The sequence below is a fragment of the Cinclus cinclus genome, chromosome 2, assembly GCF_963662255.1.
Source record: "Cinclus cinclus chromosome 2, bCinCin1.1, whole genome shotgun sequence".
Lineage (NCBI taxonomy): Eukaryota > Metazoa > Chordata > Aves > Passeriformes > Cinclidae > Cinclus > Cinclus cinclus.
Genome location: NC_085047.1, coordinates 93,370,833 through 93,395,365, shown reverse-complemented (window position 1 = coordinate 93,395,365; position 24,533 = coordinate 93,370,833). Strand labels below are relative to the sequence as shown.

General features: G+C 42.1%; 1 protein-coding gene across 4 annotated transcripts in view; it reads right to left on the bottom strand.

Moving 5' to 3' along the window:
- The window catches only part of CARS2 (cysteinyl-tRNA synthetase 2, mitochondrial), a 42,971-nt gene that overhangs the window by 4,846 nt on the left and 13,592 nt on the right, over positions 1-24,533 (bottom strand). For 3 of the 4 annotated variants that reach the window (XM_062487996.1, XM_062487995.1, XM_062487997.1), the window contains exons 4-13: positions 23,349-23,420; positions 22,673-22,778; positions 21,881-21,964; positions 19,304-19,433; positions 16,920-17,053; positions 13,883-13,950; positions 11,537-11,603; positions 6,567-6,705; positions 4,438-4,561; positions 2,463-2,561 (exon numbers count right to left, since the gene is read on the bottom strand). In XM_062487996.1, the coding sequence (XP_062343980.1) occupies positions 2,463-2,561; positions 4,438-4,561; positions 6,567-6,705; positions 11,537-11,603; positions 13,883-13,950; positions 16,920-17,053; positions 19,304-19,433; positions 21,881-21,964; positions 22,673-22,778; positions 23,349-23,420 (1,023 nt within the window). The remainder of the gene's footprint in view (positions 1-2,462; positions 2,562-4,437; positions 4,562-6,566; positions 6,706-11,536; positions 11,604-13,882; positions 13,951-16,919; positions 17,054-19,303; positions 19,434-21,880; positions 21,965-22,672; positions 22,779-23,348; positions 23,421-24,533) is intronic. The other variant, XM_062487998.1, reaches the window with a different exon arrangement.

Below are 24,533 nucleotides of genomic sequence, written 5' to 3'. Positions count from 1 at the left end.
CTCACTCTTGGAAGAGAGACCATCCCTGTTTCTCATTAGAGGCAAACTCCCAAGGGGGAGGAAAAGGACAAACCTCCAACAAACAAGAGAACACCACTGCAGTGTTTTATCAGTAAGGCACAAGAGCAGGAGCACAAAGCAAACCAAGGCCACGGGCAAAGCTCCTGGCAGTAACATCATCTGGGAGCAGAAGAACAGCTGAGTAATTAAAGCCAGAGGGGACTGGGTTTAGTTACCAAACAGCAGGATGGAAATGAAAGGCAGCAGAGTTTCAGGGGTCACCGACAAAGAGGAGCAGGAGGTGAGGGGGAAGCTAATGAAGTATGTGTGAAATACAGTGAATTCCTCAAGCTTTCAAAACGTGTAACCATACTAAAGAAGAAGTTTATGAGATTGAAAAAGGTAACAAATCTAAGTGCCAGAAATGCTTCATAGTAACCTGTGGCAGGATAAATACTTAAAATACAGAAGGGAAAGCCATGATGATGGGAGCAAGAAACATGCTTCTACAAAAACCATTGTAAGAGTTCAAACCAGGCACCTACTGGAGTGAGAGTCTTCAAGAGGAGCAGCTTTAGGAGATGAACCAGTCTGATTGTCACATAAAACACTAGGTAGCCTCTCAGGGCTGTTCTCAAATTTCTGGCCCTTGCTTACTCCACAGATTGGCCCCAGCTGCATCTGCAATACACTCAACACTCTGTACTCTTTGGGAGAGCAAAAGCTTCCCAGCTCTAAAACAGGCATAATGGTTTTCACTCATCACCTTTCCAGATGGATTCATCTCACCTCCCTTTGGGTAAGATCTTCTCTTGCCAATGCAGAGAGAGACAGGTGCTCTTATTGTATATAGCCACTAGACTGAGATGAGCCATTCCTTAGCATCCCCATTGATAACTTCAGAAACACACCTGCAGCTACATTAGGCTTATTAGCTGAGATGAATCCCAGCCCAGGAGCAAGACAGACCCACAGGCTACAAGCAAACATCCAAATGAGGGGACCCAAACACCGCTGCCTGCATTCTCTGCACTGTTATCACAGCAGTGTCAAGGCCAGGCAACCCTCTCCCACACAGCACACATGCCAGGACCCACTGTGGTCAGGGACTGCTCCTAGCAAACTGCATGCCTGGGGCTACCTGGCTAAGGGGCAAGAAAGGCTGGATGCTGAGCTGTTGTGGCTGGTCTCAGAGTCAGGGAACAATCCCTGTAATTTATTTACTAAATTGTGGTTGCCCATGGACCTTTCTGATGAAGATTTTGACCAATTCATCTACTGGAAGCTGAAAGAGCAAAGGAACAGAGAGGAGTCTGATGCGCTGCACCTTTTTTCCTGCTATCTCAGACCAGCATCTCCTGCTGATCCTCCTGCCACACAGAGAAAGGGATTAGCACAGCCTACAACAAAGAAAAGCATTCAGATACTTGTTTCGGAAACAACATAGGTGCAACAGATGCCTGCATACAGCTAGAATCTGGAGAAATGACTCTGCCACCCAGCTAACAAAAAAATTTAAGTGTTTAGTATGCCACTAAAAAATTAACCTGCAAACCACAGGCTGTGAGGAGTAACACATAGCCAAATCACATCCAGCCACTGTTTTGACAAAAATTTTGTGAGAAAATCCATGGAGGCAAACTAAATAAATGCATTTACCACTATACTGCCTGATTTTCAAAGGATGAATAATGTTATTTACATTTTCTTATTCTCTTCTCCCTCTCCCCAAAATAAGTGTTCTATTTTGCAGAACAGTTTCTCTACAGGAAGTTTTTCCACTACTTGGCATTCAGCCCCACATTTGAGTGGGAGAGGAACAAAGAATAACCTGCTACCCTGCAAGACCTTGTGTCATTTTAAATGCTCCCCTTCCATACATCGGGATATCATCTCCATATTGATGACTCTCTTTCCCATTCAGTAATTTGAGCTTTTCTCTCCTCCTGTCTTTCCCAGAACTAGTTGGTCCCCATCCACAGCTCACTGTCCTCCCCTCCCCATATTCCCCCATGGCTCAAGGCAGAGCAGTTCCTTTTCCTGGCTTTCTTCAGAGGAGTGGGACCCCTCACAACTGCAAATATTCACACACCTATCAAAGACAGCCTGGATGCAGCCATCAGGAAGAGGAAAAGCTGGGGCAAGACAGACACATGACAGGACAATTTAAAGGCCTCCAATGCTAACTTTTTCTTGTTTTATTCCTCAGTCTTTCCTTTCCACACCAAAATTGGTGCAGAAGTCACATGGGAGTACCTCCAGGAACTAAAAAGCCCATACTTTGTTCCACCTGCTCATACACTCTTCTAAAACATTACAGGAGAAACTACAAGCAGTGCAGAAAGGTTTACTAAAACCATAAATAACTTTGTTACATCTGATGCTTTCAGAAAGCACTCTATGAAACATAACACTGGAGCTGCTACCATATTCTTGAACACATAGAAGAGATATTTCATTACCTGTATTTCTCCAAAGGACATCCCAAGGGCATTGAAAAAGCCTTCTATATAGGAAATAATGCTTCCATACACAACAGAGCTTCTAGGAGATCCAGAATCCTGTTTAGAAAACACTCAAAAGAGATTGTCCAGTCAATACATATTACAGAACTCAGCATCTCTCTGTAGCCTAGTCCATAAGGGAAAACGATTACTAATTATAAATATCTACCTCCACCAGGAACACCTGCCCAGACAGGTAATCTTAGAGATATAAAGGCACCTCACAGCACAAAGGGAAGGGATTTAAGTAAACAAGGGAAGAGAAGAGCTTATCACCAGCCTGCACAGCGAGGAGAAGAGATGTGAGAAGCTGCCATGCATTACATGTGTGCAGTAAATTTGAACTAAGAATAGCACTTCTGGGCATGAAAGGGCTGTGTGTATGGAAACAAAATAAAAAGAACAAAATCCCACATTAATGGGCACCTATAATATAAAAGATTTTAAAAATTCTTTGAGTATCTTATTGATTTGACCCGCACTTTGAGGAAGCATGTGGCATTTTGTCATGCCCTGGTAGCATCAGCAATAAAATAAGGATTCAATGACAGACAGGAACAATTCAGAGAACTAACCCTTGCCTAAAAAATAAGAGTGATGACATGCACAAGCAAATCAGCAGCTGGTACTGGATTTTATCTGACATCTTCATTACAGCCTGAGATAAGCTATAGTTTAAAATGTATAGGAAGACCTGAACTGGGAGGAGCTGGAGCAGGCCACTGGGAGAAAGGAACAGGAGCCTGCCATCTAATGTGAGAAATGCTTAGCAGGAAGGCTTAAGAGAGGAATAAGTGGTTATGTGGATTCAGAGTTCTTAAGGAGAAAAAGTACATTCATAACTTACATAATAAAGAGGGAACACTCCAGACAGCTGGGCTGTACCTAGAAAAGCTCCACCACCTCAACCAGAAATCCCAGTCAGCTGCCCACAAATATCCCACCCCATTCTCAACAAAACAATCGACAGGAGGAATTCAGAGTGAACAAGCAGTGACTGACAATATGGGAGTAGTTGCATCTAGGAGCGATAATGCCATTACAGATCCCTGCTGCAAAGTGTTTCAGGTCAGGGATTCACTCAGAGTCAATTTGCAATGATAAGGCTAAGGACAGAATTTAAAGCCAACGCCAAAACAGGACCAGAGGGAGGCAGGATTTCTAAACCAACAGGGCTAATTCTCTCTTAAAACCAGTTATTACCATGTACACAACATTTCTTTTACTGCACAAACATGGTGAACATGGTGACACCAGTACTCAGGGAGAACAGCAACAAGGCTGAGGTGCTCACCTTGAGTGACAAAAGGGAACTGTTGGTAAATGGAGAAGCCAGAAATGCTTCAGATAGTGTTTATTGCTCAAGTCTTGTCCTTACCAGATTTGTGTCAGCATGAGAGATCTTAACAGGGTCTTAATTTGCCAAAAGCAATCTGAAGACAGACTCATGTGGGAATGCTGATGCCAGATACAGTCTGCTGACAGCAGAAACCACTCAGTCCCCAACACTGAACTCGCCACCAAGACTGTCCAGTGCACCTGGGGCTGCCAGCCAAAGCCCCTGCAGCAACCACCCCCCACCACTTCCCAGTTTAGCTTAATTTCTGTGCATGGATATTAAGCAAAGAAGCAGGACAAGAACACAGAACCAGCGCTAAAATGAGCAGCATGTAACAACAGCTTCAGGAGCCTTAGGTATGAATAATATAGGGCAGCAGGAAAGAAACATCCTCTGGACACAACAAAGCACAAAACAATAGCCATGCACAATTCCTGTGATAGGGTCAGGACAAATGGGCTCCATTAAGGTCAACAATTTATGGAGCATTGTTTCTGCTGGTTTCTTATATGAACAATAAACTAATCTGTCTGCATTAAGCAGTAGGACAGTGGACAGCTGTCATTTTCTGATCTCTGTATCCTAATGGGTTACCTTAGTAACAGCCTTAAGCTGTCTGTTGCCATGGTGAATGAGGTCCATAATTGCTGCAACAGCCCTGGAGGTGTCAAAGTCATCTGCAAACGCAGCCTTCACGGTTACTTTTGTGTTGGCTAGCCTTCAAGAAGAAAAGGTAACATTTAAGATAAGACAAACAAGATGCCAGCAGTATGCTGAATTCATCAGCCATTCAGCCAGAGGGAGTCATCGAAAGGACACTGCCATCTCCTTCCCAGCTGTCCTGTGATGGGCAGTGCTGCACTCATCAAGGAGAATAAATCTTTTTGCTGTGAAGGAAAAAATTTGATGCATGTCAAAATCCTAAGTGTTACAGCCATTCAATAAATACACATGGCTAATCAGAGAGGCCAACAGCAACAGAGCAAAGTTTGCCTTAAATCATTTAAAAACAGATGGAAAATGAGGCTGATATTAAGCACATCAAAGATCTTACTGAGTTCTGTTTTTTTTTCCAGCAGCCCATTAATCATGCTAACAGCATGCTTCTCTTCCAAAGGCATATCACAGGCAGCACTCCAGTGCCTGGCAAGAAAGCTGTCCTGGGGTTGGCCAAGAATTCTGTTGTCAGGATCCAACTCAGAACCAAGCACTGCCTCCTCATTTCCCAGGACAGCCCAACCTCAGTCCCAAGGGATTCCACTCATCATGGCCCAGATGGAAAGGTCCAGTAGGACCATTTGTGTAACGGTGCCAAAAGCCAGCGGGTAACCAGCACTGATCACCACAGAACCAGTGCCACCAGCTGCAGCCACTTGGAGAGGGAGATGAGAAGAGCAGCAGGGATAAGTGGGGAGCTACAAACAGCTGCTGGCAGCATGCTCCCATATACAGCCAGGCGAACCAGAGCTTGACAGTGCTGGACCAAGGATGCCATTTCCCAAGAAAGTGCAAGGAGCAGGGCTAACTGGGGAACCTCAAGCTATGCTAGCATCTCTGGGGCTCTCCCGACCCTTATTTTGCCTGTTGCTGATTTTTTTTGCCTGGAATGCCTACCTCCCCTCAGATACTGGATCGCTGCTGCTTTAATTTATTCCTCCCAACACTTTTCCCTGCAAGCATCCCCCTTTCCACTGAGTATCTAACACTTCACTAATTAAGAGCTTTGTTTCATTTTAGTTGTTTTTACAACTAGGAATACACAAGTTGTGCCCTCCCACATATCCCCTACTGATTATCCATTTCAACTTCTTCATGCCTCAGCTTTATCTTGCACCAACAGATCCCCTGCAGCCTCCTGCTGAAGGATTTGCTTTTGCCAAATATCACAGCTAGTTAATGCAACTCCACTTTCCTGTAACATGTTCCAATGCCCCTTACAACCCTCAGTCAGCACAGCCACAAGCTTCCCCAACAGTGAGGTACGTGAGCCACAGGGAAGCTGCCTCTCAACTCTGGAGCACAGACTCTCTCTCCCCTCTCATTCTACAGCCCAGAGCTGCCTGCACTAACCTTGCCTCAGGGCAGTCACCCCTCCTACTCTGACTCCAGAGCACTGTGCTCCTGCTCTCAGCTTTGCACCCAACACACAGTACATCTCAGTCCTGAAGATAATCTGGTTTTCATAATGGACTCCAAAAGATTCTCCTCACCATTGTCAGGGTCACAATTGTAACTGCTCCCTTCCCTGTGACATCCATGCCCATGGCCAATCTCTCAGTAGCCCCTTCTCTCCTCTGCTGCATATCACAGTGCCAGCCAGCCTGATCACAAATTCACATACCCAAGGTGTGTCACTCTCCAGACATCCTCTTTCCTCTCCAGTCACTCCTGCCCAGCTCTACTTACAAACTGGGGAGCCTCACAACTGCCATAGCTTTGCCTCCTACATCGCTCACAAGGGGCAAAGATGCCTGTGTTAGGACAGGCAAACTAGATAAGTAGCACACATCTTAAAAACACAATTAACTGAATGTAGCAGACTATGAGCAAAAACAGCTGGCTAGAAAGAGAATTTTTTAAAAAACCTTGCTCTTGGTTTTTTGGGCTGGGAGGGAAGACTGCTGCTTAGTCCTTGTCTTGCTTCTGAAACAGAACCTCCGAGTCTGTTGGTGACCTACTGCTCACATAATCACAATCTTTTAATATACAGGAGGTGCACTTACCTTTCCCACAGTATGTCTTCTCTGACAGAGTCACACACCAGCTGTCCTTTTATATAAGCATTTCCATCTCTAATAAATGAGGAGACTGACTGAAGAAGGTTCTTTGCATCTTCCATGCTCTCCTCACTAAATTCTACTGCTAAGAAATAAAGAAATTAAGGCATTATGATGGAGAGAATGTTGTCTTTCATACATAGGAACAGTGTCTGGAGACAAAGGAGAAGTTTGTTATTATTTGTATAGCAAACTTCTTAAAATTAATTGCACATTTAATCAAAAGCTCCATTCTTCATGCACACCAGGTGAATTAAATCAATATAAAAGACAATCACTACATATGACAAACTATAACTTACTGGAAAACATATCAAACTGATTCAAAAAGTTGAATCTGGAAGTTTACTGAAGCAATCACTATTTAATTTTTTTCCATTATTGAATCTCTCTGCAAAGTTATCTATCCAAAGCATTAGTATTTAATATACTTCTAAGTGTTCTAGTGATGCCAACATATACCTCTAATTTTGTGACTATTCTAATTTAGGTAGACACAATCTCTTTGGGGACCTCCAAAGAGGCCTAACCCTCACTGCTGACTCTGTTTAAAGGGCTGCTTCAGCATCATCTAAAATCCAGGTGAACCTAAAACTTGTGGTCTAACTCCTGAACAATTCTCTCACAACATCAAAGCTAAACTGACCATATCACTTTGAGAAAGCTATCTTTATAGAAAATACAAATTGCTTAAACTCAAAAGGGCATGTCTGGGGTGGGATTCATCACACTCACACATATCAAAGCCTCTTATGGCCACTGGAAAGGAAGATAAAACCTCAAGGTAAGTGATTCCTTGCATCTACAGCTGAGCTCCACTTTATGATGAGATGTGCTGTACAGGAACTCTACAGAGCTTCTATTCCACCAGCTGCAGAAACATTAGCCCTACCACTAACCAGGCATTCATGCACACAGACATCCCCACTGCATTCAGGGAGACCTCAGCTTTGGCAGGCAATTCCACTTTGGGAACTTCCAGACTCCACTCCTGTTAGGAGTTTAACAGGTTCCTCTCACCTTGCCTGCACTCTGTGAAGTGCAGGTGCCAGACTAGCTCACTGTCACTTTTACTGGGAATTGCTATCTGTGAGGGTTTTTTTTTTTTTATTTGTACAGTAATGTGATTTTCTGTAGAAAAGCTTTTGGACCCCACATAAGAGAGCTCACCTGACTTCAGTGGAAGTTGTGGCCACTTAGGACAGACCTAAGTTTGAATGCATTCCTTCCCCCAGTATCACACCAGAGCCATTCATAGCCAGTGCAGTACTGCTTCACTGTTGTATACCTGACCTCTGCAATAAGGTACATTCAAACTACAGCTGCCAGCATATTCCTAATATCATCAGCACTGAGCATCACTCATAGTTTCCACAGGAATCTCACCTCTGGTCCTGCCCAAGGTACCAACTACTTTGCAGAAGTACCCAGTGCTCCCCAGACAGACTCTTTAGAGCAGACAGTCTTACGAAGAGAACAGATGTAAGAGGGAAAAAGCAGCCAGATGTGAGACCTGATCTCAGTTCCATTAGCCTAAATCCCAAGGAAGCCTGACTGTTTAAAAATACTTCCCACAGGATTGTCTGGACCTGTATTTGTCAGATTTTTCACTTGTATATAATTAAAAATCTACATTATTGCCTCATTAGATCAAGCATCACTCAGTTTTCTAAAAGACCAATGTACAGACCTCTATAACACAGTGAGAGACACTGAGAGTGATCATTTATATACATTTATATCATGTATATACATTTATATACATCATTTATAATCAATTGATTAACCTGGTTACAAGAATTCTGCAAGGAATACTGGATAAAAGTTTATCCTGATGAAACCTACTTTGCTAAAAGCCATTCTTCATCTGCAGCTCAGGGCATACTCCCAAACCACTGCCTGCAGGCACTGCAAACCCACAACACAGCACAGGCAAGCCTGGCCCGATAAACCTTCCCTGTGCTCCCCATTCCTCCCCTCCTTTGTCACCAATGGCATCACCAATGCATCATCAAATTACAATACATTTGTTTATTAGCATCAACAAGAAATTACACACCAGAGAGGTCAAAACATTGCAGTTCACCCAGGTTCATTACTGGAGCATTTCTGGTGACCAGGAGGGCATTCTGGAGACAGAACCCCACTGCCCGTGGCAGGGCTCACATGCCCTGCCCTTCACTGCATAAAGTGAAGCCACTGCTGATGAAGAGGAAAGTGGAAGACTCAAGTGGTTCAAGAGGAAAAGTGCTGCCTCACAGCAGGGTCCTACAGGACTTTGGAGATGACACATCTCCTTTCAAGATGCACCCAGAAGCAGCTGGCACATTGGTGGAGGGTCACCATGCTGCTGCCTAGGGTACCTAGGAAACATTTTCCTAACAGCCTCAGATGTGCCACATGGTGGTGATTCAGGCCAAGAAGTGAACAGCCAGAGGCACCAGCCAAAGCAAAATGCCCAAATAATCACCACTGCCCCCAGAGCTCAGCTTCACCCCAAGCAGCTCTGCACCACCACCCCAAGCAGGCAGAGAGGGTGATGAAGCAGAGGAACCCCATGCAGAAATACATTATGGAAGGATGATCCAAGTCTCTTCTCTCTGACTTTTCTCCTCTTCCCCACAAGGAAGGCATGCAGCTTTATCCTCCCTCTGACAATGATCATCACAGGAAGGGACTCCACTCCCATGAAACACATGCACCCCCTTTCAACCCTTGCCCCTCCAAGGCTGGGGCAGTCTGGAGTCACATCTGTCTCTATTTGTGCCTGTTATCATACACAAGAGATGGGGGGGGGTGGGCAGCCCAGACAACATAAAAGGGCCATTCCAAGCCCAGGAAACCACAGTATCAAAGTACAAGCCATTCCCAACTGTCAGGAACTGCCCTCATCCACAGGCTTACAAAGATAATTTTTACCAATTCAATCCAACACTTGTGGTACCACCTGACCCCCAAACCTGGATTTTACAAAACACTTTCTTTGGCAGGTAGGGATGGCAGGAACCATCACCCATGCGTCTAGGCTATAAAAACGTTTTAAGGAACAAACTAAAGGTGCTTGAGATCTCACTTCTCATAAAAATATGAGCAGACAGCCAGATGAGAAGGAGTGCAGTAAACTTATGTTTAGACCAAAGTGAATACTGATAGCAGGGACACAAGCTGACAGGCAGCAGAATTATTACCTGGCTCAGCAGAGACCAGCTCTGGCTCTTTACTGGGAAGCTAACAATGTACACGGCTTCATAAGGTGGAGGTGGAAAGTGCAGACTTCTGAGCAACCCTTACCTGACAACTGGCTTATACTCTGATATGACACCACTATATCCTTTCATCAAAGCCACCCACATCCACACAGGTAGTGTTCTTTTTCAACCTCAGGAAGGTGTTTATCCTAGAAGTAATGCAAAAAGCACAGGTTCAAATGCAGCCAGTTGACAGGGAGCGAAGAAAGTCTGCAGATACCCTCCACTGCTGGGCTCCAGTCCCTTCCTTGTCCCAAGGCAAGGTTAGAAACTACCAGACATTTGGCTCTTGTTTACATGACAAACATATATATATATATCTATATATATATGATAGTGTAGTATGTGTTATTTTCTTCTGTCTTAAACACACATTTATTCATTACTCCCAGGTTCCCCCAGCCAGGGAGCCTCTTGAGTGTACACAAGGTACTTCATCTCCTAAAAGAAGAAATCAGCCAAGTGTGCCACTGCCCTGCAGCATCATCCCAGAACAGCCAGCATGCCAGAAACCCACTGCCTGCCCCAAACAGGATGCTGTTCTGCAGCAGACCTTTGATTTGGATGCATCCTGCTCTATCACAGTGGAGGGGAAGTTAATAATCACTTCTCTTTACTATCCTAAGCTTTGAAATATTGCAGGGATCTATTCCTTTCCTGATGCCTTCAACTGTCCTAGGAGAGGGAGGATCCACCAGGAAGATTGCATGGGTGGTTCCTGCAAGGCAGCTAGCAGTATTATCAAGCAGAAAGACTTCTCATCCAATGACTGCATGACTACAAAGACTGGCAGCTGACAGGCATGAGCAATGCCCCAGAGCCTTGGCCACGCCAGCTCTCACAGTCACACAGCTACAGGTGCTTTATCCAAGGCAGATAGAGACCCACTGGAACACCACAGCAGCTGCTGCCCCATGATCCACCATTCCCTTGCTATGCCAGGACAGCCACAAGCCAGGTGACCCAGCAGTGGTTAAGGAACTATCATTTGCTTTTCACAGGCCCCAATAAACTGGTAAGAACACAGACATATGAAAACCTCTTCCAGCTCAAAGTAGCACCTACCTGCTGGAAACACTATGGGGTAGATAGGGAAGCTGACAAAATGTCCCACACCTCTCTCCACCAGCAGAGAGATGATCTGCCAGGCTAAGATGTTCATCAGGTTATCATGTGCTGGTCTAAGAGAGCTGCACTGCAACACAGAACTGCCTGAACACTCACGAACTCCACAGGACAAAATGGTAACGCAGCAGGGAGATAAAAAATTATTAGCCAGCCCTCACTGTACCCTACAGAAATATAAGCCACAGCTCCATCTAGATACGTCTCCAACAACAGTTGGTGGTGACTGCAATACAAGTAACTACAACAAATGCAGATCAGAGGTAATTAATTAATTAAAAGCGCAATTAACTGAGAGTCACAACTAACTGCAGCTCAAGAAGGTATTTAAATGAATGGTTAATGTACTGTGCTCAGAAAAGACAATTTTCTAAGTGTTAGACAAGAAGCAGCCCCACAGAGCACCACCAAAACCTTTCCACCCACAGGATTTTGGGAACTGCACGGCCTCGAAGGGGGAGTGCGCTTCACCTCCGCACCTCCAGCTGGGAAGGGTGTGTGGAAAGCCATGCACACCTCAACAGCTAAGGGGCTTTTCCTTACCTGAGCTGTATCTGCCACGCAAACAAAACATTCTGAACTGATCTGAGGAACATTTCTTCAGGAAATCCTAAACTCCATGCAAAAAAAGACAGCTTTAGAATGATGGCGATTTCAAGAGCTACTCCACCCCCTTGTTTTTCAAACTAACATGATAACACATCTTTGCAATTTAAGACAGGCATAAAATCTTTGCACTCTAACACTGCTTTAAAAGCTAAACTAAATAAAATTCAGTTCCATGTAAGATAGATGTACATACATATATACAAGATATAAATATACACACAATGTCCAATACAAGATAGTGAAAATTACTTTGCAAGTACAATCAAACATATACTATATAAAGACCTTCGCAAAAACTACCAAAATGAAATTATCAAACTAAGATTGGGATACAATCTTACAGAAAGGAAAGCTCCTGAGTTTTTAAAACTTAAAAAAAAAGTTTTTTTGAAAAAGAAAATAAGTGTACTTTTTCTGTGACTAGAATATGAAGAAACATGGGGAGTGAATGAAGATAAATCCTAGCAATATAAAAAGAGTTATCTGTGTTAATTATGAGGCCTAATAAACTCCACTCCAATATTTATGTAGCTTTACAAATAATTTACTCCAGTAAACAGTAAACTATTAATATTACTACTAGTACAATTAGTTTATATTAATAGCATAATGAGCAATTTAAATGTTTGGAAGGTACATTAATAAAATATTCAATCAACTTCAACCCTGCTCTCAGTAAGGCTGGACACTGTGGTAGACTGACTGTGACTACTGCACTTCTGCTTTTTTTTTTTTCTTTTAATTTACAAACTGGTAAGGATCACTGAAGTGCCATAAAAAATCAAAAATCATAAGAAGCCAGTACAAGTGAGAAAATATGGAAAGTGTCATTTGTTTAAATCTCACATTTTGAAATAAGGCTTCTGCTACAAGACTAAACCAGCCTGAACAGCGAAAAAGCATCAGCAATGTGCTGTCTCTCAAGTGAAAATAGGAATAATTGAGAAAATCACAATCAAGAAACAGTTATACTGATTGTTTTGATTGGTGTTCATTTGTTTATTGTGGGTTTTTAAAACAAAACTGGATATAAATGAATGTACCAAATATGCCCAGAAGCTTTACACTAATATACGGAGGTAGAATAATATGAGTACAGTACAGAAATGAATTCAAATTCGGGAAAGAACCATCCAAACTAGAAAACACAACTCTGCATTTCCCTGAGAACAGAGAACAGATGAAGAATCACAGCTCTTTGAAAGCATGCTGTTTGGCCCTGTATTTCCTACAAGGAAAGACAGACAGGCCTGAAATATTTGTTTCCTCAACACAAGCTGTGTCATCATGGGGGACATGGAGGGGAACATTTTTATATGCTGCTTTTAACTCCATGCACTCCATTTGTGGTCATTTCTCCACCCTGTCCACAGTACCTGCTGAGACTTGTGAGATTTCTGTGAAAATTGAGAGCTCCAGGGAACAGGGCTTAACTGTACCCAGACAGCATCAGAAGACTTAAGAATAAAGAAGCTCACACTGAACTTCTTTTTAAACTGTTTTAGTTAACTCTTCCAAGAGGCCAGAAGGGAACATATATGCCAAAGCAGCTTCCCAAGCTTTGTCTAAAGGAATAAAACCACTCTAATCCAGCTGAAGGCATCAGCCATCACGGGAGCCACCCCAGCACCATGCACAGCTGTATCATACAACTGGCAGAGAAGCCCTGCTCTAGGCCATACCAGACCTGGGGACACAATGAAATATAACAGTCATGTGGCCCATGGCTATCAAAAGGAAAAGCCTTTGTGCATCACAAAGGTCACTGTATAAAAATAAAAATAGAGGGTAATGGGAGAGACTGCTGCAATAGTGTGGCTCAGGATACCCAGTAGCTGCCTGACAAAACACTGACACTATGTTCCATTTCACCTAAAGAAGGACGAGGAAAAACATCCATCTTTTTCAAGTTCATGCTTTTTCAAAGCACTATTAAAACAGACTGGTGAGAACCCATCACTGCAGAACAGAATCATTCAGGTTGGAAAAGACCCCTGAGACTGTTAAGTCCAACCACAAATCTGTAGTGCAGGATCCTGGTACTGGGCACAGACTCTGCTCCTACAAACACTCTAAGCTCAGCAAGATCCATCATTATAAGCAAACCATGAATCTGAGCAGGTATCCTACATGCAGATCTACAACAACATCATATCAGCAGATACCAGAGAAACACTGCAGCACAAGCACATACTCTAAAGTTTTCTCAAAAGAGGGCTGTGATTAATATATACACATTACAAACCTACAAAATTGCTTCAATTCAAACAAAGAAATTACCTTAATCGTTATGTAGTTTTTTAGTGACTTTGACATTTTTTCTTGACTTCCTTTAACATGCAAATGCCCTATAGTTAAAAAAAAAAAAATTAATCAGGACAAACAAGTGTGCTTCTGAATAGGGAGCAAATAAGAAAGACTGCACTGAGACATTGTAAACGTTGGAGGCATCATATGCTATGATGGATACACGTTTCATTTCAATATAATGAACATTTCAATATAATGGGTAACATTTTTCAATAGCTTTGCCTACAGTCCTGCACACCTGTCCATGCTCTAAACTTACACTGGGTGAACTTTAAAATATCTATATTTAAAACAAAACAAAAAATCCCCACCACCACCGTGAGTCAGAACTGACAACTGATAAAAAGCAAGCAAATAGTTTCAGACTTCACAGGGCAAGTACCTTACCTGTTACTCTTGACTTCTCAGATGTAATTTAAGAAATATTTTCCAGTGATCTTGCATTAAAAAATCCTCCAAACTCAAATCTTCTATACTTATTACTTACTGGTGGCTCTTAACTTTATTTCTTTTTAACCCAAAGTTTTATAGCACTGGTTCAAAACATCTTAAATGAAAAATTAATTTTCTACACATTCTCAACTTCTCCAGACTTGCGAGACTGAGAAAAAAGCAGGGCAAGGGAGGGATGCAGCTACAATGCCTAATTTGAATTAGCTTATTTTAAAATGTGATCTCTGAGCACTGCTAGAATTTTCAATAGCTACATGGACCACTACTCTGCAGGGCTGTAGCATAGGAAAAAGGCAGTAACACTGCATTTAAGAGAGTATGTAGAGTTGGCTTAGGATCAAAAGCTCTGTCAAAGAAAGACAGGAGAGGTATATCCTGAGGCTCCCTCCTTCCAGGTCTCATCCATGTGAGCCACAGCAACACCACTGATGGAAAACACCAATTATTCACAGCACTGGAGAGATGGGAAACACACTGCCACTGAAAAACTCAGCATAATTTCAGAAATGTTGCTAAAAGCCTTAAGAGGCTTCTCCTAATGAAAGAGTAATTCTGTAAGTTACCAACCACCCACAACTGACATGGGATTTTAGGCACTTCTGTGACCTACAGCATCCAGCACTTAAAAATCTGCCTCAGAGTATGATTAAGCATAAATTTCTCTTGTTCTGTAATACCCTGCCAACACTGCATTCTTCCATATTTGGCAGCCCAATGTTACCAATGCCTCAGAGTGCTACACAAGGACAATGTATGATCATGCTCCTGCTTTTATGAGTAGCAACAGAAGTGGTATTTCTTGCTCAGCAATCCTTGCAGCTGTCTGCACTTTGTGCTACTCACTGCACAGAGCTGCTTTGCAGCCTTGCCTGAAACCCTCTTGCTTCCACAAGTAGATAAAATCCCCATTACACTCATCTGGATATGAAAGCAACAAGCTCAGGCCTGATAACTGGACATGAAAAGCGCACAGTTTCACTTCTCAGCTATTTCTGATAATGATTCAAAGCAGAAACTCACGATGAGAATACTGCCTCTAGACCTACCATGACCACCTCGAAATTTAATTTTGCACAACACACTATGGAGAGAAGCAACGAATCAAAAAATCTGTGGATGTAGAACCAGCTACAGCAGATATCCATGATAAAAAAATCTTGCTTTCACTGTCTGTCCGTCTGCTAGCAGGCAAGGCCACATTCACTGCTGCATCCTTAAACCTGGGACACTCAATAAGTATATTCAGGCTGTCAAACACAGCTGGACATCTGCAGCTCTTGTGACACAAGTAAAACCCACAGCCAAAATTTCCCTGGGAGAAGGGAAGAGCCTCGGCAAGGTTACTTTTCCTCTTTTGCAAAGGTGCCTGAATACTGATTTACTTAATTTCAGGCAGACAAGCTTAAAATAGCTGGATTGTGTTTTCCTAAAAAGGTATCGGTAACATCTGAATTTGAATTAATATTCTTCCTCCAAGAGTTTCAGTACTTAGAATGATTTCATTCAAGAATACAAAATACAAGGATTTTCATAACTTGGGTTTGGCGCTCTTCCCAGAGTACAAGTAGTCTAAAAATAGAGTCCTTATAAGATTTATCCCCAGTGCAGGGATTTTCTTCCTCTAATGGGGATTGCTCCTCCAATTCTGAGCTGCAAAAACTCTGAAGTCTGTTAGCAGAATAAATTGTTTCTGAAGCTGATTCATTTGCCCTAAATAATTCACGACATCATCCTCCAGCAAGACTTTTTGACTTAATGAATACAATCTGTCAGCTCCTAGAGAACCTCAGTGTACAAACTGCCCTTGGAATTGAGTTCTCCCGTTTATTTTTTTTAATTGGCTCCTCTTTGTTTAGCTGATATCAAAAAATATATCCCCTACAGTTTCAGTTCCAAGTTTGAAAAGCCAGATTCACTGGTTTGTCAACAGAAGGCTCCACTTGGCAGTAAGCCGTGCATCTCAGTGGAAGTGCAGAGGATTCCACAGCACCTCGGGAATGAAGCACACCCTGGAGGATGCACCAGCCTTTGGACAATTACTATTGATTTACAACATGCTCTACACTGAGAACTGAAACTAGAATTCAATATTCTTCCTATACAGTACAAATATATAAAAATGAAAGCTCATGTAATTCCCAGAGTGTACCAGAGGCTTAACTCTGCAGCTCTTCTACTCAGAGGAGCAGCTTCAAGAGTTCACAAAGACATCCTGCCCAAAATACTAATCAGCAAAAGAGGCTGCAGACTTGAATCTGACTTTCTATTGACTTCAGCTGTCCATCCAGAACCACCACGACTGCAACAGGAAAAACAAATGTCAAGGTTTCCATCCATGGGAACAGCACCAGAACCATCAGTCATGTAGTTCAAAGCACTGTACAGCACAAACTTCACTGAATGAAGCACTCGTATGTAGAAAGAGCAGTTCTGTATAATGCCAGTCAGTGCAACGTGTTTTCATAGCCTGAAATGCCAAACTTAAAAAACCCAAACTATTGTATTTGTACAGGCCTCTCAAGAGGCCTGATCTCAAGATCAGTATTTTACTTACCAGAATGCAAAAAGTAATTCCCCCATTGCTCACACTGATGATACACCTCACACTGTGCAATTTCATTTTCATGATGAGGAAATGCAAGATCTATTCCACCAGTATGGATGTCCAGCTGCTTTCCAAACACTGCACTGTAACAATATTTCCCTGATCAGTAAGTAGAACACCAGAGAAACTTTTTGTAAAAAGAAATGCAGATAAGAATAAGATGAAACAACATAAATTTAAGTGTACAATTTAGTAACTTTTAGAAATTTTAAAACAACACTTTACATATATCCTGGATACCAAAACTGCAGAACTTGTATGGACAGGACCCGTATCTGTTCACAATTACTTAGAAGAAGCAATTATTTTTCTACCCTAGTTTAAACGACAACAAGCAGGATGTCTCCTTTCCTTGTTCTGCTGACATTTCAATATCAGACAGGTGCCTTTATGTGCAAACCTAACAACTTATCTCTGTAAAGTTGGTATTACTCTTCTTTATCTTGTACCTTTTCTGTAAGAATTCAGACAATAGTGTGTGCAGTCAGGTCAAGCTGGGCAGGTTAGCAACTTTATTTTGCCTATCTCTTAAACAAAGGCCACACTTACAGCCTCATAGGGATGTAAGTCAACCTTAACTGCTCAGAAACCAGGAGTGCTCAAGCAGGGAAAGATGCAACCCTACAAACACACAGGCCTCCCTTATATCACCTTAACAAGGTGGTCCTGGTAGCTGGCTAGACATTAATACTTTGGACCCTTTTGAGACAAAACACTGCTAACACTGTGCCACATGTGGGCCTTGCAGAAGCTGTTGGTGCACAGGAGGAAAACACAAGAAGAGAAGAAGGAAGAGCAGCTGCCACCATTTCCCAAGTTCATCCTTCTCTGCTCCTGCCTGATTCAAAACCAGCTAAAGCACAGCTCTTCCCAGGACTGACCCTCACCTTCCCTTGTGCCACCTACAGAGAAGCACTTGCTGTTTCCTCCAACAAAACCACTGAGAGCTGGAGAGAGGTGACAGATGGATCTGCCCAATGCACAGCAACAGGAGGAACTGCCCACCTCACCACAAGGGAAAATGCAGAGAGAAGATCAGACCCCAGCGGGTCAAAGCAGGGGATTCCCTCCTCCAGGGCTGTCCTAGAGACCAGAGACTCCACAGTCAGAGAGACTTCTCAAAATTAATTCACCTAACTTTGTTAAAGTGCTTTGAGATACTTGGCAAGAGACAGCTAAGTAAATATTGCTAAAAAACAGGCCTTCAACAGCTGACTGGGACAGCAAATTGTTTTAGGTCACTTACCAAAGTAATCTCTCCATTTTTCACAGTCCAAGATTACTACACTTACGCTCTCCATGGGTCAGCTTTTATTTATATGGCAGGAGCCTCATCCAGCCTCAGTAAAATACATTTTTACAGAAAGAAATGCAGACTATAAACAGTATTGCATTAGCAGACAGGCCACATTGTAACTGGCATTTCTTAATCTGTACACTTCTGTCAGAGGCTGTACATCAAACACAGCATGATTTTGTGCACTTTGATTGCTTTAAGAGCTGCTTCACTATGCTGAAACGATTTACAGACAGAAAATCACCTCTATAAACACTTTCCACAAGTAGGTAGAAATGACTAACAACCCCGGGTGCACCAGAAAAGCATATGAAAGAGAAACCTAAAGCAGCTGGTTCTACCTCCTTTCAGCTTCAGCTGAAAATTTAAGCTAAACAAGGTCACACCTAAATTATTTGTTATTAGCTTCCAAAAAAAGATCTGAGACTAATGAAAAACTAAGTACACTACCAATCTTCCAGGAGAGAAGACTTTTTCTCCTGTGGTGAAAATAAAACTTTAAACTAAGAGCAAATTACATCAAACCAACTGCAAGCAAAACACTACTCAGCAAGAAAGCTGAGTAACAGATTATTAGCATGAACATCCACAGCTGCAGTTAAAATAAGGCCAGCAAGATCTCATAGATCAAGCTGGAATCCCACACCCTGTCCTCCTGACACCTACATCCTGAACTAGGTCTGATGGAGACTGCTAGAAGTGGAAGTAAATGAAAGAGCTACCATAACTTCCACCAAACCTTTGTTTACTCATTTCAAGTTAAAAGACTGCTAATCGACTGTGTGATCCCATGTGCCATATTTTAAGCACCATGTCTGACTCAAGAGAAGGTGCCAAAACATATAGACAGCTGTGACAGTAAGGTGAAGCAGAATTTATCTGGGCCACAAGTGACAGCCCAAGTTGCATAAAATGGTAACATTAAAACCAGTGCAATCTGCTGATCAGAAAATACTTTCAATACTGCAGCTACCATTGTACTGTGACTGAAAACTAAAAAATAGCATTAGATTTATCAAAATCCAAGAAATCTGACCTTGATATTGTGGAACATTCAATGTGCCAGCCAGGTCGTCCTTTTCCCCAGGGAGAATTCCAAGATAACTCCTGAGGCTTGGCAGCCTTCCACAGGGCAAAATCTTTACCATGTCGTTTATCAGAATCAACTGGCAAGAATAAGTGATTTGTTAATGGGATATGTCTCAAAGAAAAAAAATAAAATGACCAAATGAAAGCAAAAGGAAATGTGTGCTTAGTGAACTACTCTGATTTTATTCCCTTCAATCAACTTCCTTTCACTACAACTTCCCTCTCTTCCCCCTCACACAGGGGAAAAGTAAAATACTGAAATATTGGACTATTGAAATAGATTTCGACCAGCTACAAAGATGGATTCAAGATTCCTTAATACATCCTATCCTATCAGTTCTTTTATCCTTCCCTGGTTTGCCTGATTTTTCATTTATTTAGTTACATATCAGGCAGTTTCCCCAGGACAAACTGACTGCACTGCAGCAAATGGTAATAAAACCAAACCAAAACAACAAACACATTAACAAACACCCCACAATTTTTTCTTTGGGACACAAGCATTTTGTGGTTTAGATTCTATAAAACAAAGCACACAGAGGTAAGAATCACAACTATTCTTGGACAGTAGCAATTTCTCAGTACCATTTTCACTAATGAATTCTCTACAAAGGTTTCCTCCTAGCTTTATTTGTTCCTTCCTTCACTACTTGCCAGGGATGCAGTCCTTTTTGTCACAATACTGCAGGACTGTTCATCTCTGTTGTATCCTAACTTCCAGTCAAAGACACAGCACCTCCTGTGTGTGACAGGAGCCACAGAACAGGGTTCTGGACTCCAGACTTTCTTTCTGACAAATACATGACCTCACATTTAGAATCATTCAACTCCAAATTCCTAAGAACTAAGGAGACAGAAATATAGCCCTAGTTTTATCCACTGAATCTTCACCCGGGCTCTTTCACTAGATTGCCAAGTTCTGCTGACTCCAACCCTCTTTTGCCCTTTTTTGAGTATGCTGCTATCAAAAGAGCACTCTTCAACTTCTCAGTTGTAAGCAAAACAATTCAAAATCTTTAGAAATAAGAACACTTAGCTGTGACTAGAGGGGAAGAAAGGTAAAACACATAAACAGTCACAGCTGAGGCTGGAAGGCACATCTGGGGACAGTCTAATCCAACCCCCTGCTCAGAGCAGCCACAGCAGGCTGCCCAGGATGGTGTCCAAGTCAGGCTTTGATTACCACCAAGGATGGAGACTCCACAGCCTCTCTGAGCAACATGGTTTGTGTTAACCATCCTCAGGGTAAAACAGATTTCTCTTAGCTTTAAATGGAATTTCCCATGTTTCAAGTTGTGATCAGTGCCTCTTGTCCCATCACCAAGCAGCACTGAGAAAAGTCTGGCTCCATCTCCTCTATTCCATCAGTATGAGTACACACGGGTAGGATTCCTCTGAGCCTTCTCTTCTCCAGGCTGAGGGGTCCACGGTCTGTCTGGTTATCCTCATATGAAAGATGCTCCAGTACCTCCATCATACTTGTGGCCCTCTGCTGGCCTTTCTCCAGGATGTCCATACCACTGGTGTTCTGGGGAGCCCAGCACCAGAGCACCAGACCTGCACTCCAGGCACGTCTCACCGGTGCTGAGCAGAGAAGGATCACCTCCACTGGCTTGCTGGCAAGCAGATCAGAGAAGGATCACCTCCACTACCTTCTTCCCTGTACAGCCCAGGAGGCTGCTGGCTCTCTGCAGTCAGTAATTACCTCTAAATAACTGTTGACAAGATGCATTCCCTCTGTAAGCTGTAATGATGAAACAACTCCAGAGCAGAAGTGTGAGAAGTTCTAGCTGCACCTGAGCATCAGCCTCCAAGGTGTTTTTAGTAATTATAAACAGATTTTTTTAAAAATATGAAATACTGAACTTTAGTTTGCAAGAGGATGCAGGAGACCTACATCAAATTCCCTGACGCAGAGACCCAATCAGATCCTTACAGAAACTACACAGAGGTTCAGCAATCCTGCAAAGCAGGAACTGCAGCAACATCCCCACAGCCCAGGGTACAGGCCTGCTCTAGCACAGCCTATGAAGAGGTTGCTCACTCTCACACAAAGAGACTGCTTAGCTCAGTGACAAGTAATGAAGGAAGCAATTCATCCAGTTAACTTCAGAGCAGTGCAAATGCCCCAACAATAATACAGGAGGTGAGGTTTCCTTGTGTTTGTCCTCGAGTACCTCATTGCTGGCTAGTGCAACAGCAAGAACACCACCTCACTGTGAAGCTTCTACGTACCACTGCCAAGTATTTAATTGAAATTGCTTAAGAATCCTAATTGTTCTAAGGTACCAGAACAAAAGTATAGAGGGAAGGATGAAAGGAAGAGATACCAAGTTTCCTCCTGCACTGGCAACAGTAAGTGCCTCAAAAAATAACTACAAAAGCGCTGTAATCTTAATTAACCAGAAAGATAGCTATACACAACAGGTTAGAAAACTGTTTCAGACTATTCAATGAAAGTTTGCACACAGATGCAAAATGCAAACAGTGCATGAACACAAACAAGCTGGTGTCATGAACTTACCTGCTTCATCTTGGGTATCAGGGTTAACAGCAGTTAACACTCCGTATCTTTTTCCCCAGGATTTAACATCAAAATAAACATTGCCTAATACAAAAGAAACGTTTAGTTGTATAGCAAAGATGAGGGACATTGATGAGACCTTGATAACATTTCCCAGAAAGCAAAACAAACTGCTCTTCCACTCCCATTTGAAATTCTCATTTGGCAATTCAGCAATATGCAAAACTAGTAGTAGGTGTTTCCATTTTACACAGCTTTTCAGTATCCTCTGTGGACATGCTCGTTCTGTCCATAGCATAACTTTGAATGCTGGAGACCTCCCAGGCTCTTCCTTGCCCATGCACAATCAGCAAACCCCTCCCCTACTGCAGGTCAAGCTACACCTAGTTCAGTTACAGTGCACTTGAATTCTTCTACAACCACCAGCCCTGCAAAGAAAACCACACATTTTGCTTTGCAGACACATCTTTTACAGCACATAGGAGATACACGGCTCCTCTTCAGAGGTTCCCCCAGCTTTCTTGTAGAAATCAGGCCAGGATTTCCCCAAGGAGTTTAGACAGCAGTTTATTACAGTAAATTATATTAACTAATGAGTGACATTTAACTTAGAAATTGAGTAATAGTGGTTCTGCCCACTCATGTCATCACAAACAATTCACTCACACCCTGTTAAGCAACAGAAGGAAAGCCTCGCACAGGGTATCTCACCTGATTCCAAAACAGGATTACTAAGAGCAGTGACTTCCTATACATGTGCTGAACAAGGAGTTACCTTGCTCAAAGCCTTACCTTGTGAGGTTGCATAAGCTTGTCCACTGGAAATTATTGTTTTTATAAAGGAGATTATTTGAGGAATATTGTCAGTCACTCTCATATATACCGTAGGAGGAAGGACCTTAAAGAAAGAGTAACATCTCATTAACACACTGCCAATGAGTTCCTTCACTCTAAGAAACAAACTAAAAGAACATTCTCCTCAGTTCCATCTTTAAAAAAAAGTTGCAAGTATCATAAAAAAAATCATGAGTAGTATTTAAGAATACACATACAGAAAAAATATTTTTAGGGGTGGCAAAAACCCCCTGATTTTTCCCAGTGCCTCACTCTCTGCTTCTCACAGGGAGACAATAAGCAAAGTCACCCCAGCTCAGTGAAAGATTTTGTGTTTCCTGTGCTTTCAATCAGGCTACTTCTGCATTATAGTAAATATGCAGTATCTGTGAAGCAAGGATCTACTGAATATGGAAGAAAAAAAAAAAGGAACTTAACTTGTTCATTCCAAAGATCAGGTTTGCTTCTCCCCACATTTCCTTACTCAAAATGTTCCAGAAGAACGAAAAAGTCAATCAGCACTCAGTTTCCAAGAAAGAAATGTCTTTTTTCAGATCAAACTCTCAAAACTAGATTCTTTAACAAAATAATTGCTTAGAAATACTCTTAAATTTAGAATCTTGAGTATTTGTACCTTTAAGGCAGCCATATCTTGTTTAAAGTCTTCTTCATAAATACGAGCAAGAGCTACTGGTGATATATTCATCTGAAAAAAAGAGAAGCAGATTAGCAAATCATAAATCAAGAGTAATGACATAAAATATGGCAATCTTTTCTCAGACAGCTAATAGCTAATTGGAAGACTTAGAGAGCCCCCAAGGTAAAGAGTCAGAAAGGCTTATTAATCTAACATTGACAGGGAGGAGATGTAAGTTACAAATAATGTAGAAGTAGTATTTAATTTATGTCTCAATTTCCAAAATATTAATATATCTGTTTTAAGATAAAGCAACTAAAGACTAAAATAATAAACTCATTCCCTCCCTTATTTTTTTCCTCTTGAGAGGGTCTTTCATTTCCAGTGACAAAATATACTACCATGCAGAGGACATAAAAACCATTCAACTTACTGACAGGAAACACCAATACCACCTACTTGTCAGAAAGACAGATCAGAGACTTGCAGGTTGAGACATTATATTAATTTTCAGTGAATAATAAAAAAAAAAAGCTATTTCTGAAGATCAAGGGTACTCATAGATCTCAATAGTGAAAGTCAGTTCCACACTTTGCCAAGTCCAGTGTTTCTCAAGCACCTTCTCTACATTTCTCATCCATGGGACATGAACAGGTTCCTCTTGCAGAGGTCATGAGAAAATGCTACCCAAAAGGAAAGGGACTTGCACATGTAAGGTACCTGTTCTCAAATATTCAGACGAGGCCCGGGATTGAACTATACATGGACAGCTTGCTAGGTATCAAAGTGTTTCAAATGCATGCTTTTACATTTTCTCTGAGAATAAACCACTGGGAAGAGAGCATATTGTCAGTCTCTCCATCTTGCAGGTAACAACATAATCATTAGCAACATAAATCCCATTTCAACACCTCCAATTCACTACTGGAGCATCTTTAAGGGCTCCAACTTTGAGAGAGCAGGTGGGTACCACTGTTTGTACAAACTCCAGGACAAAGCAGGAGTTCTGGTGAAGACAGTCCAGATGTTCATGCAGCAATGAAATTAGGATGATGCTCAGCACCAAAAAACAAAGACATGCTTCTGCCTGCAGACCAGTGATTGGATTAATCTCCCTAGACAGCTCAGCTCCTTCTTTGATCAAAAGAGAAACAAAGGTGCCCACAGAAAGAAGATGGGGAA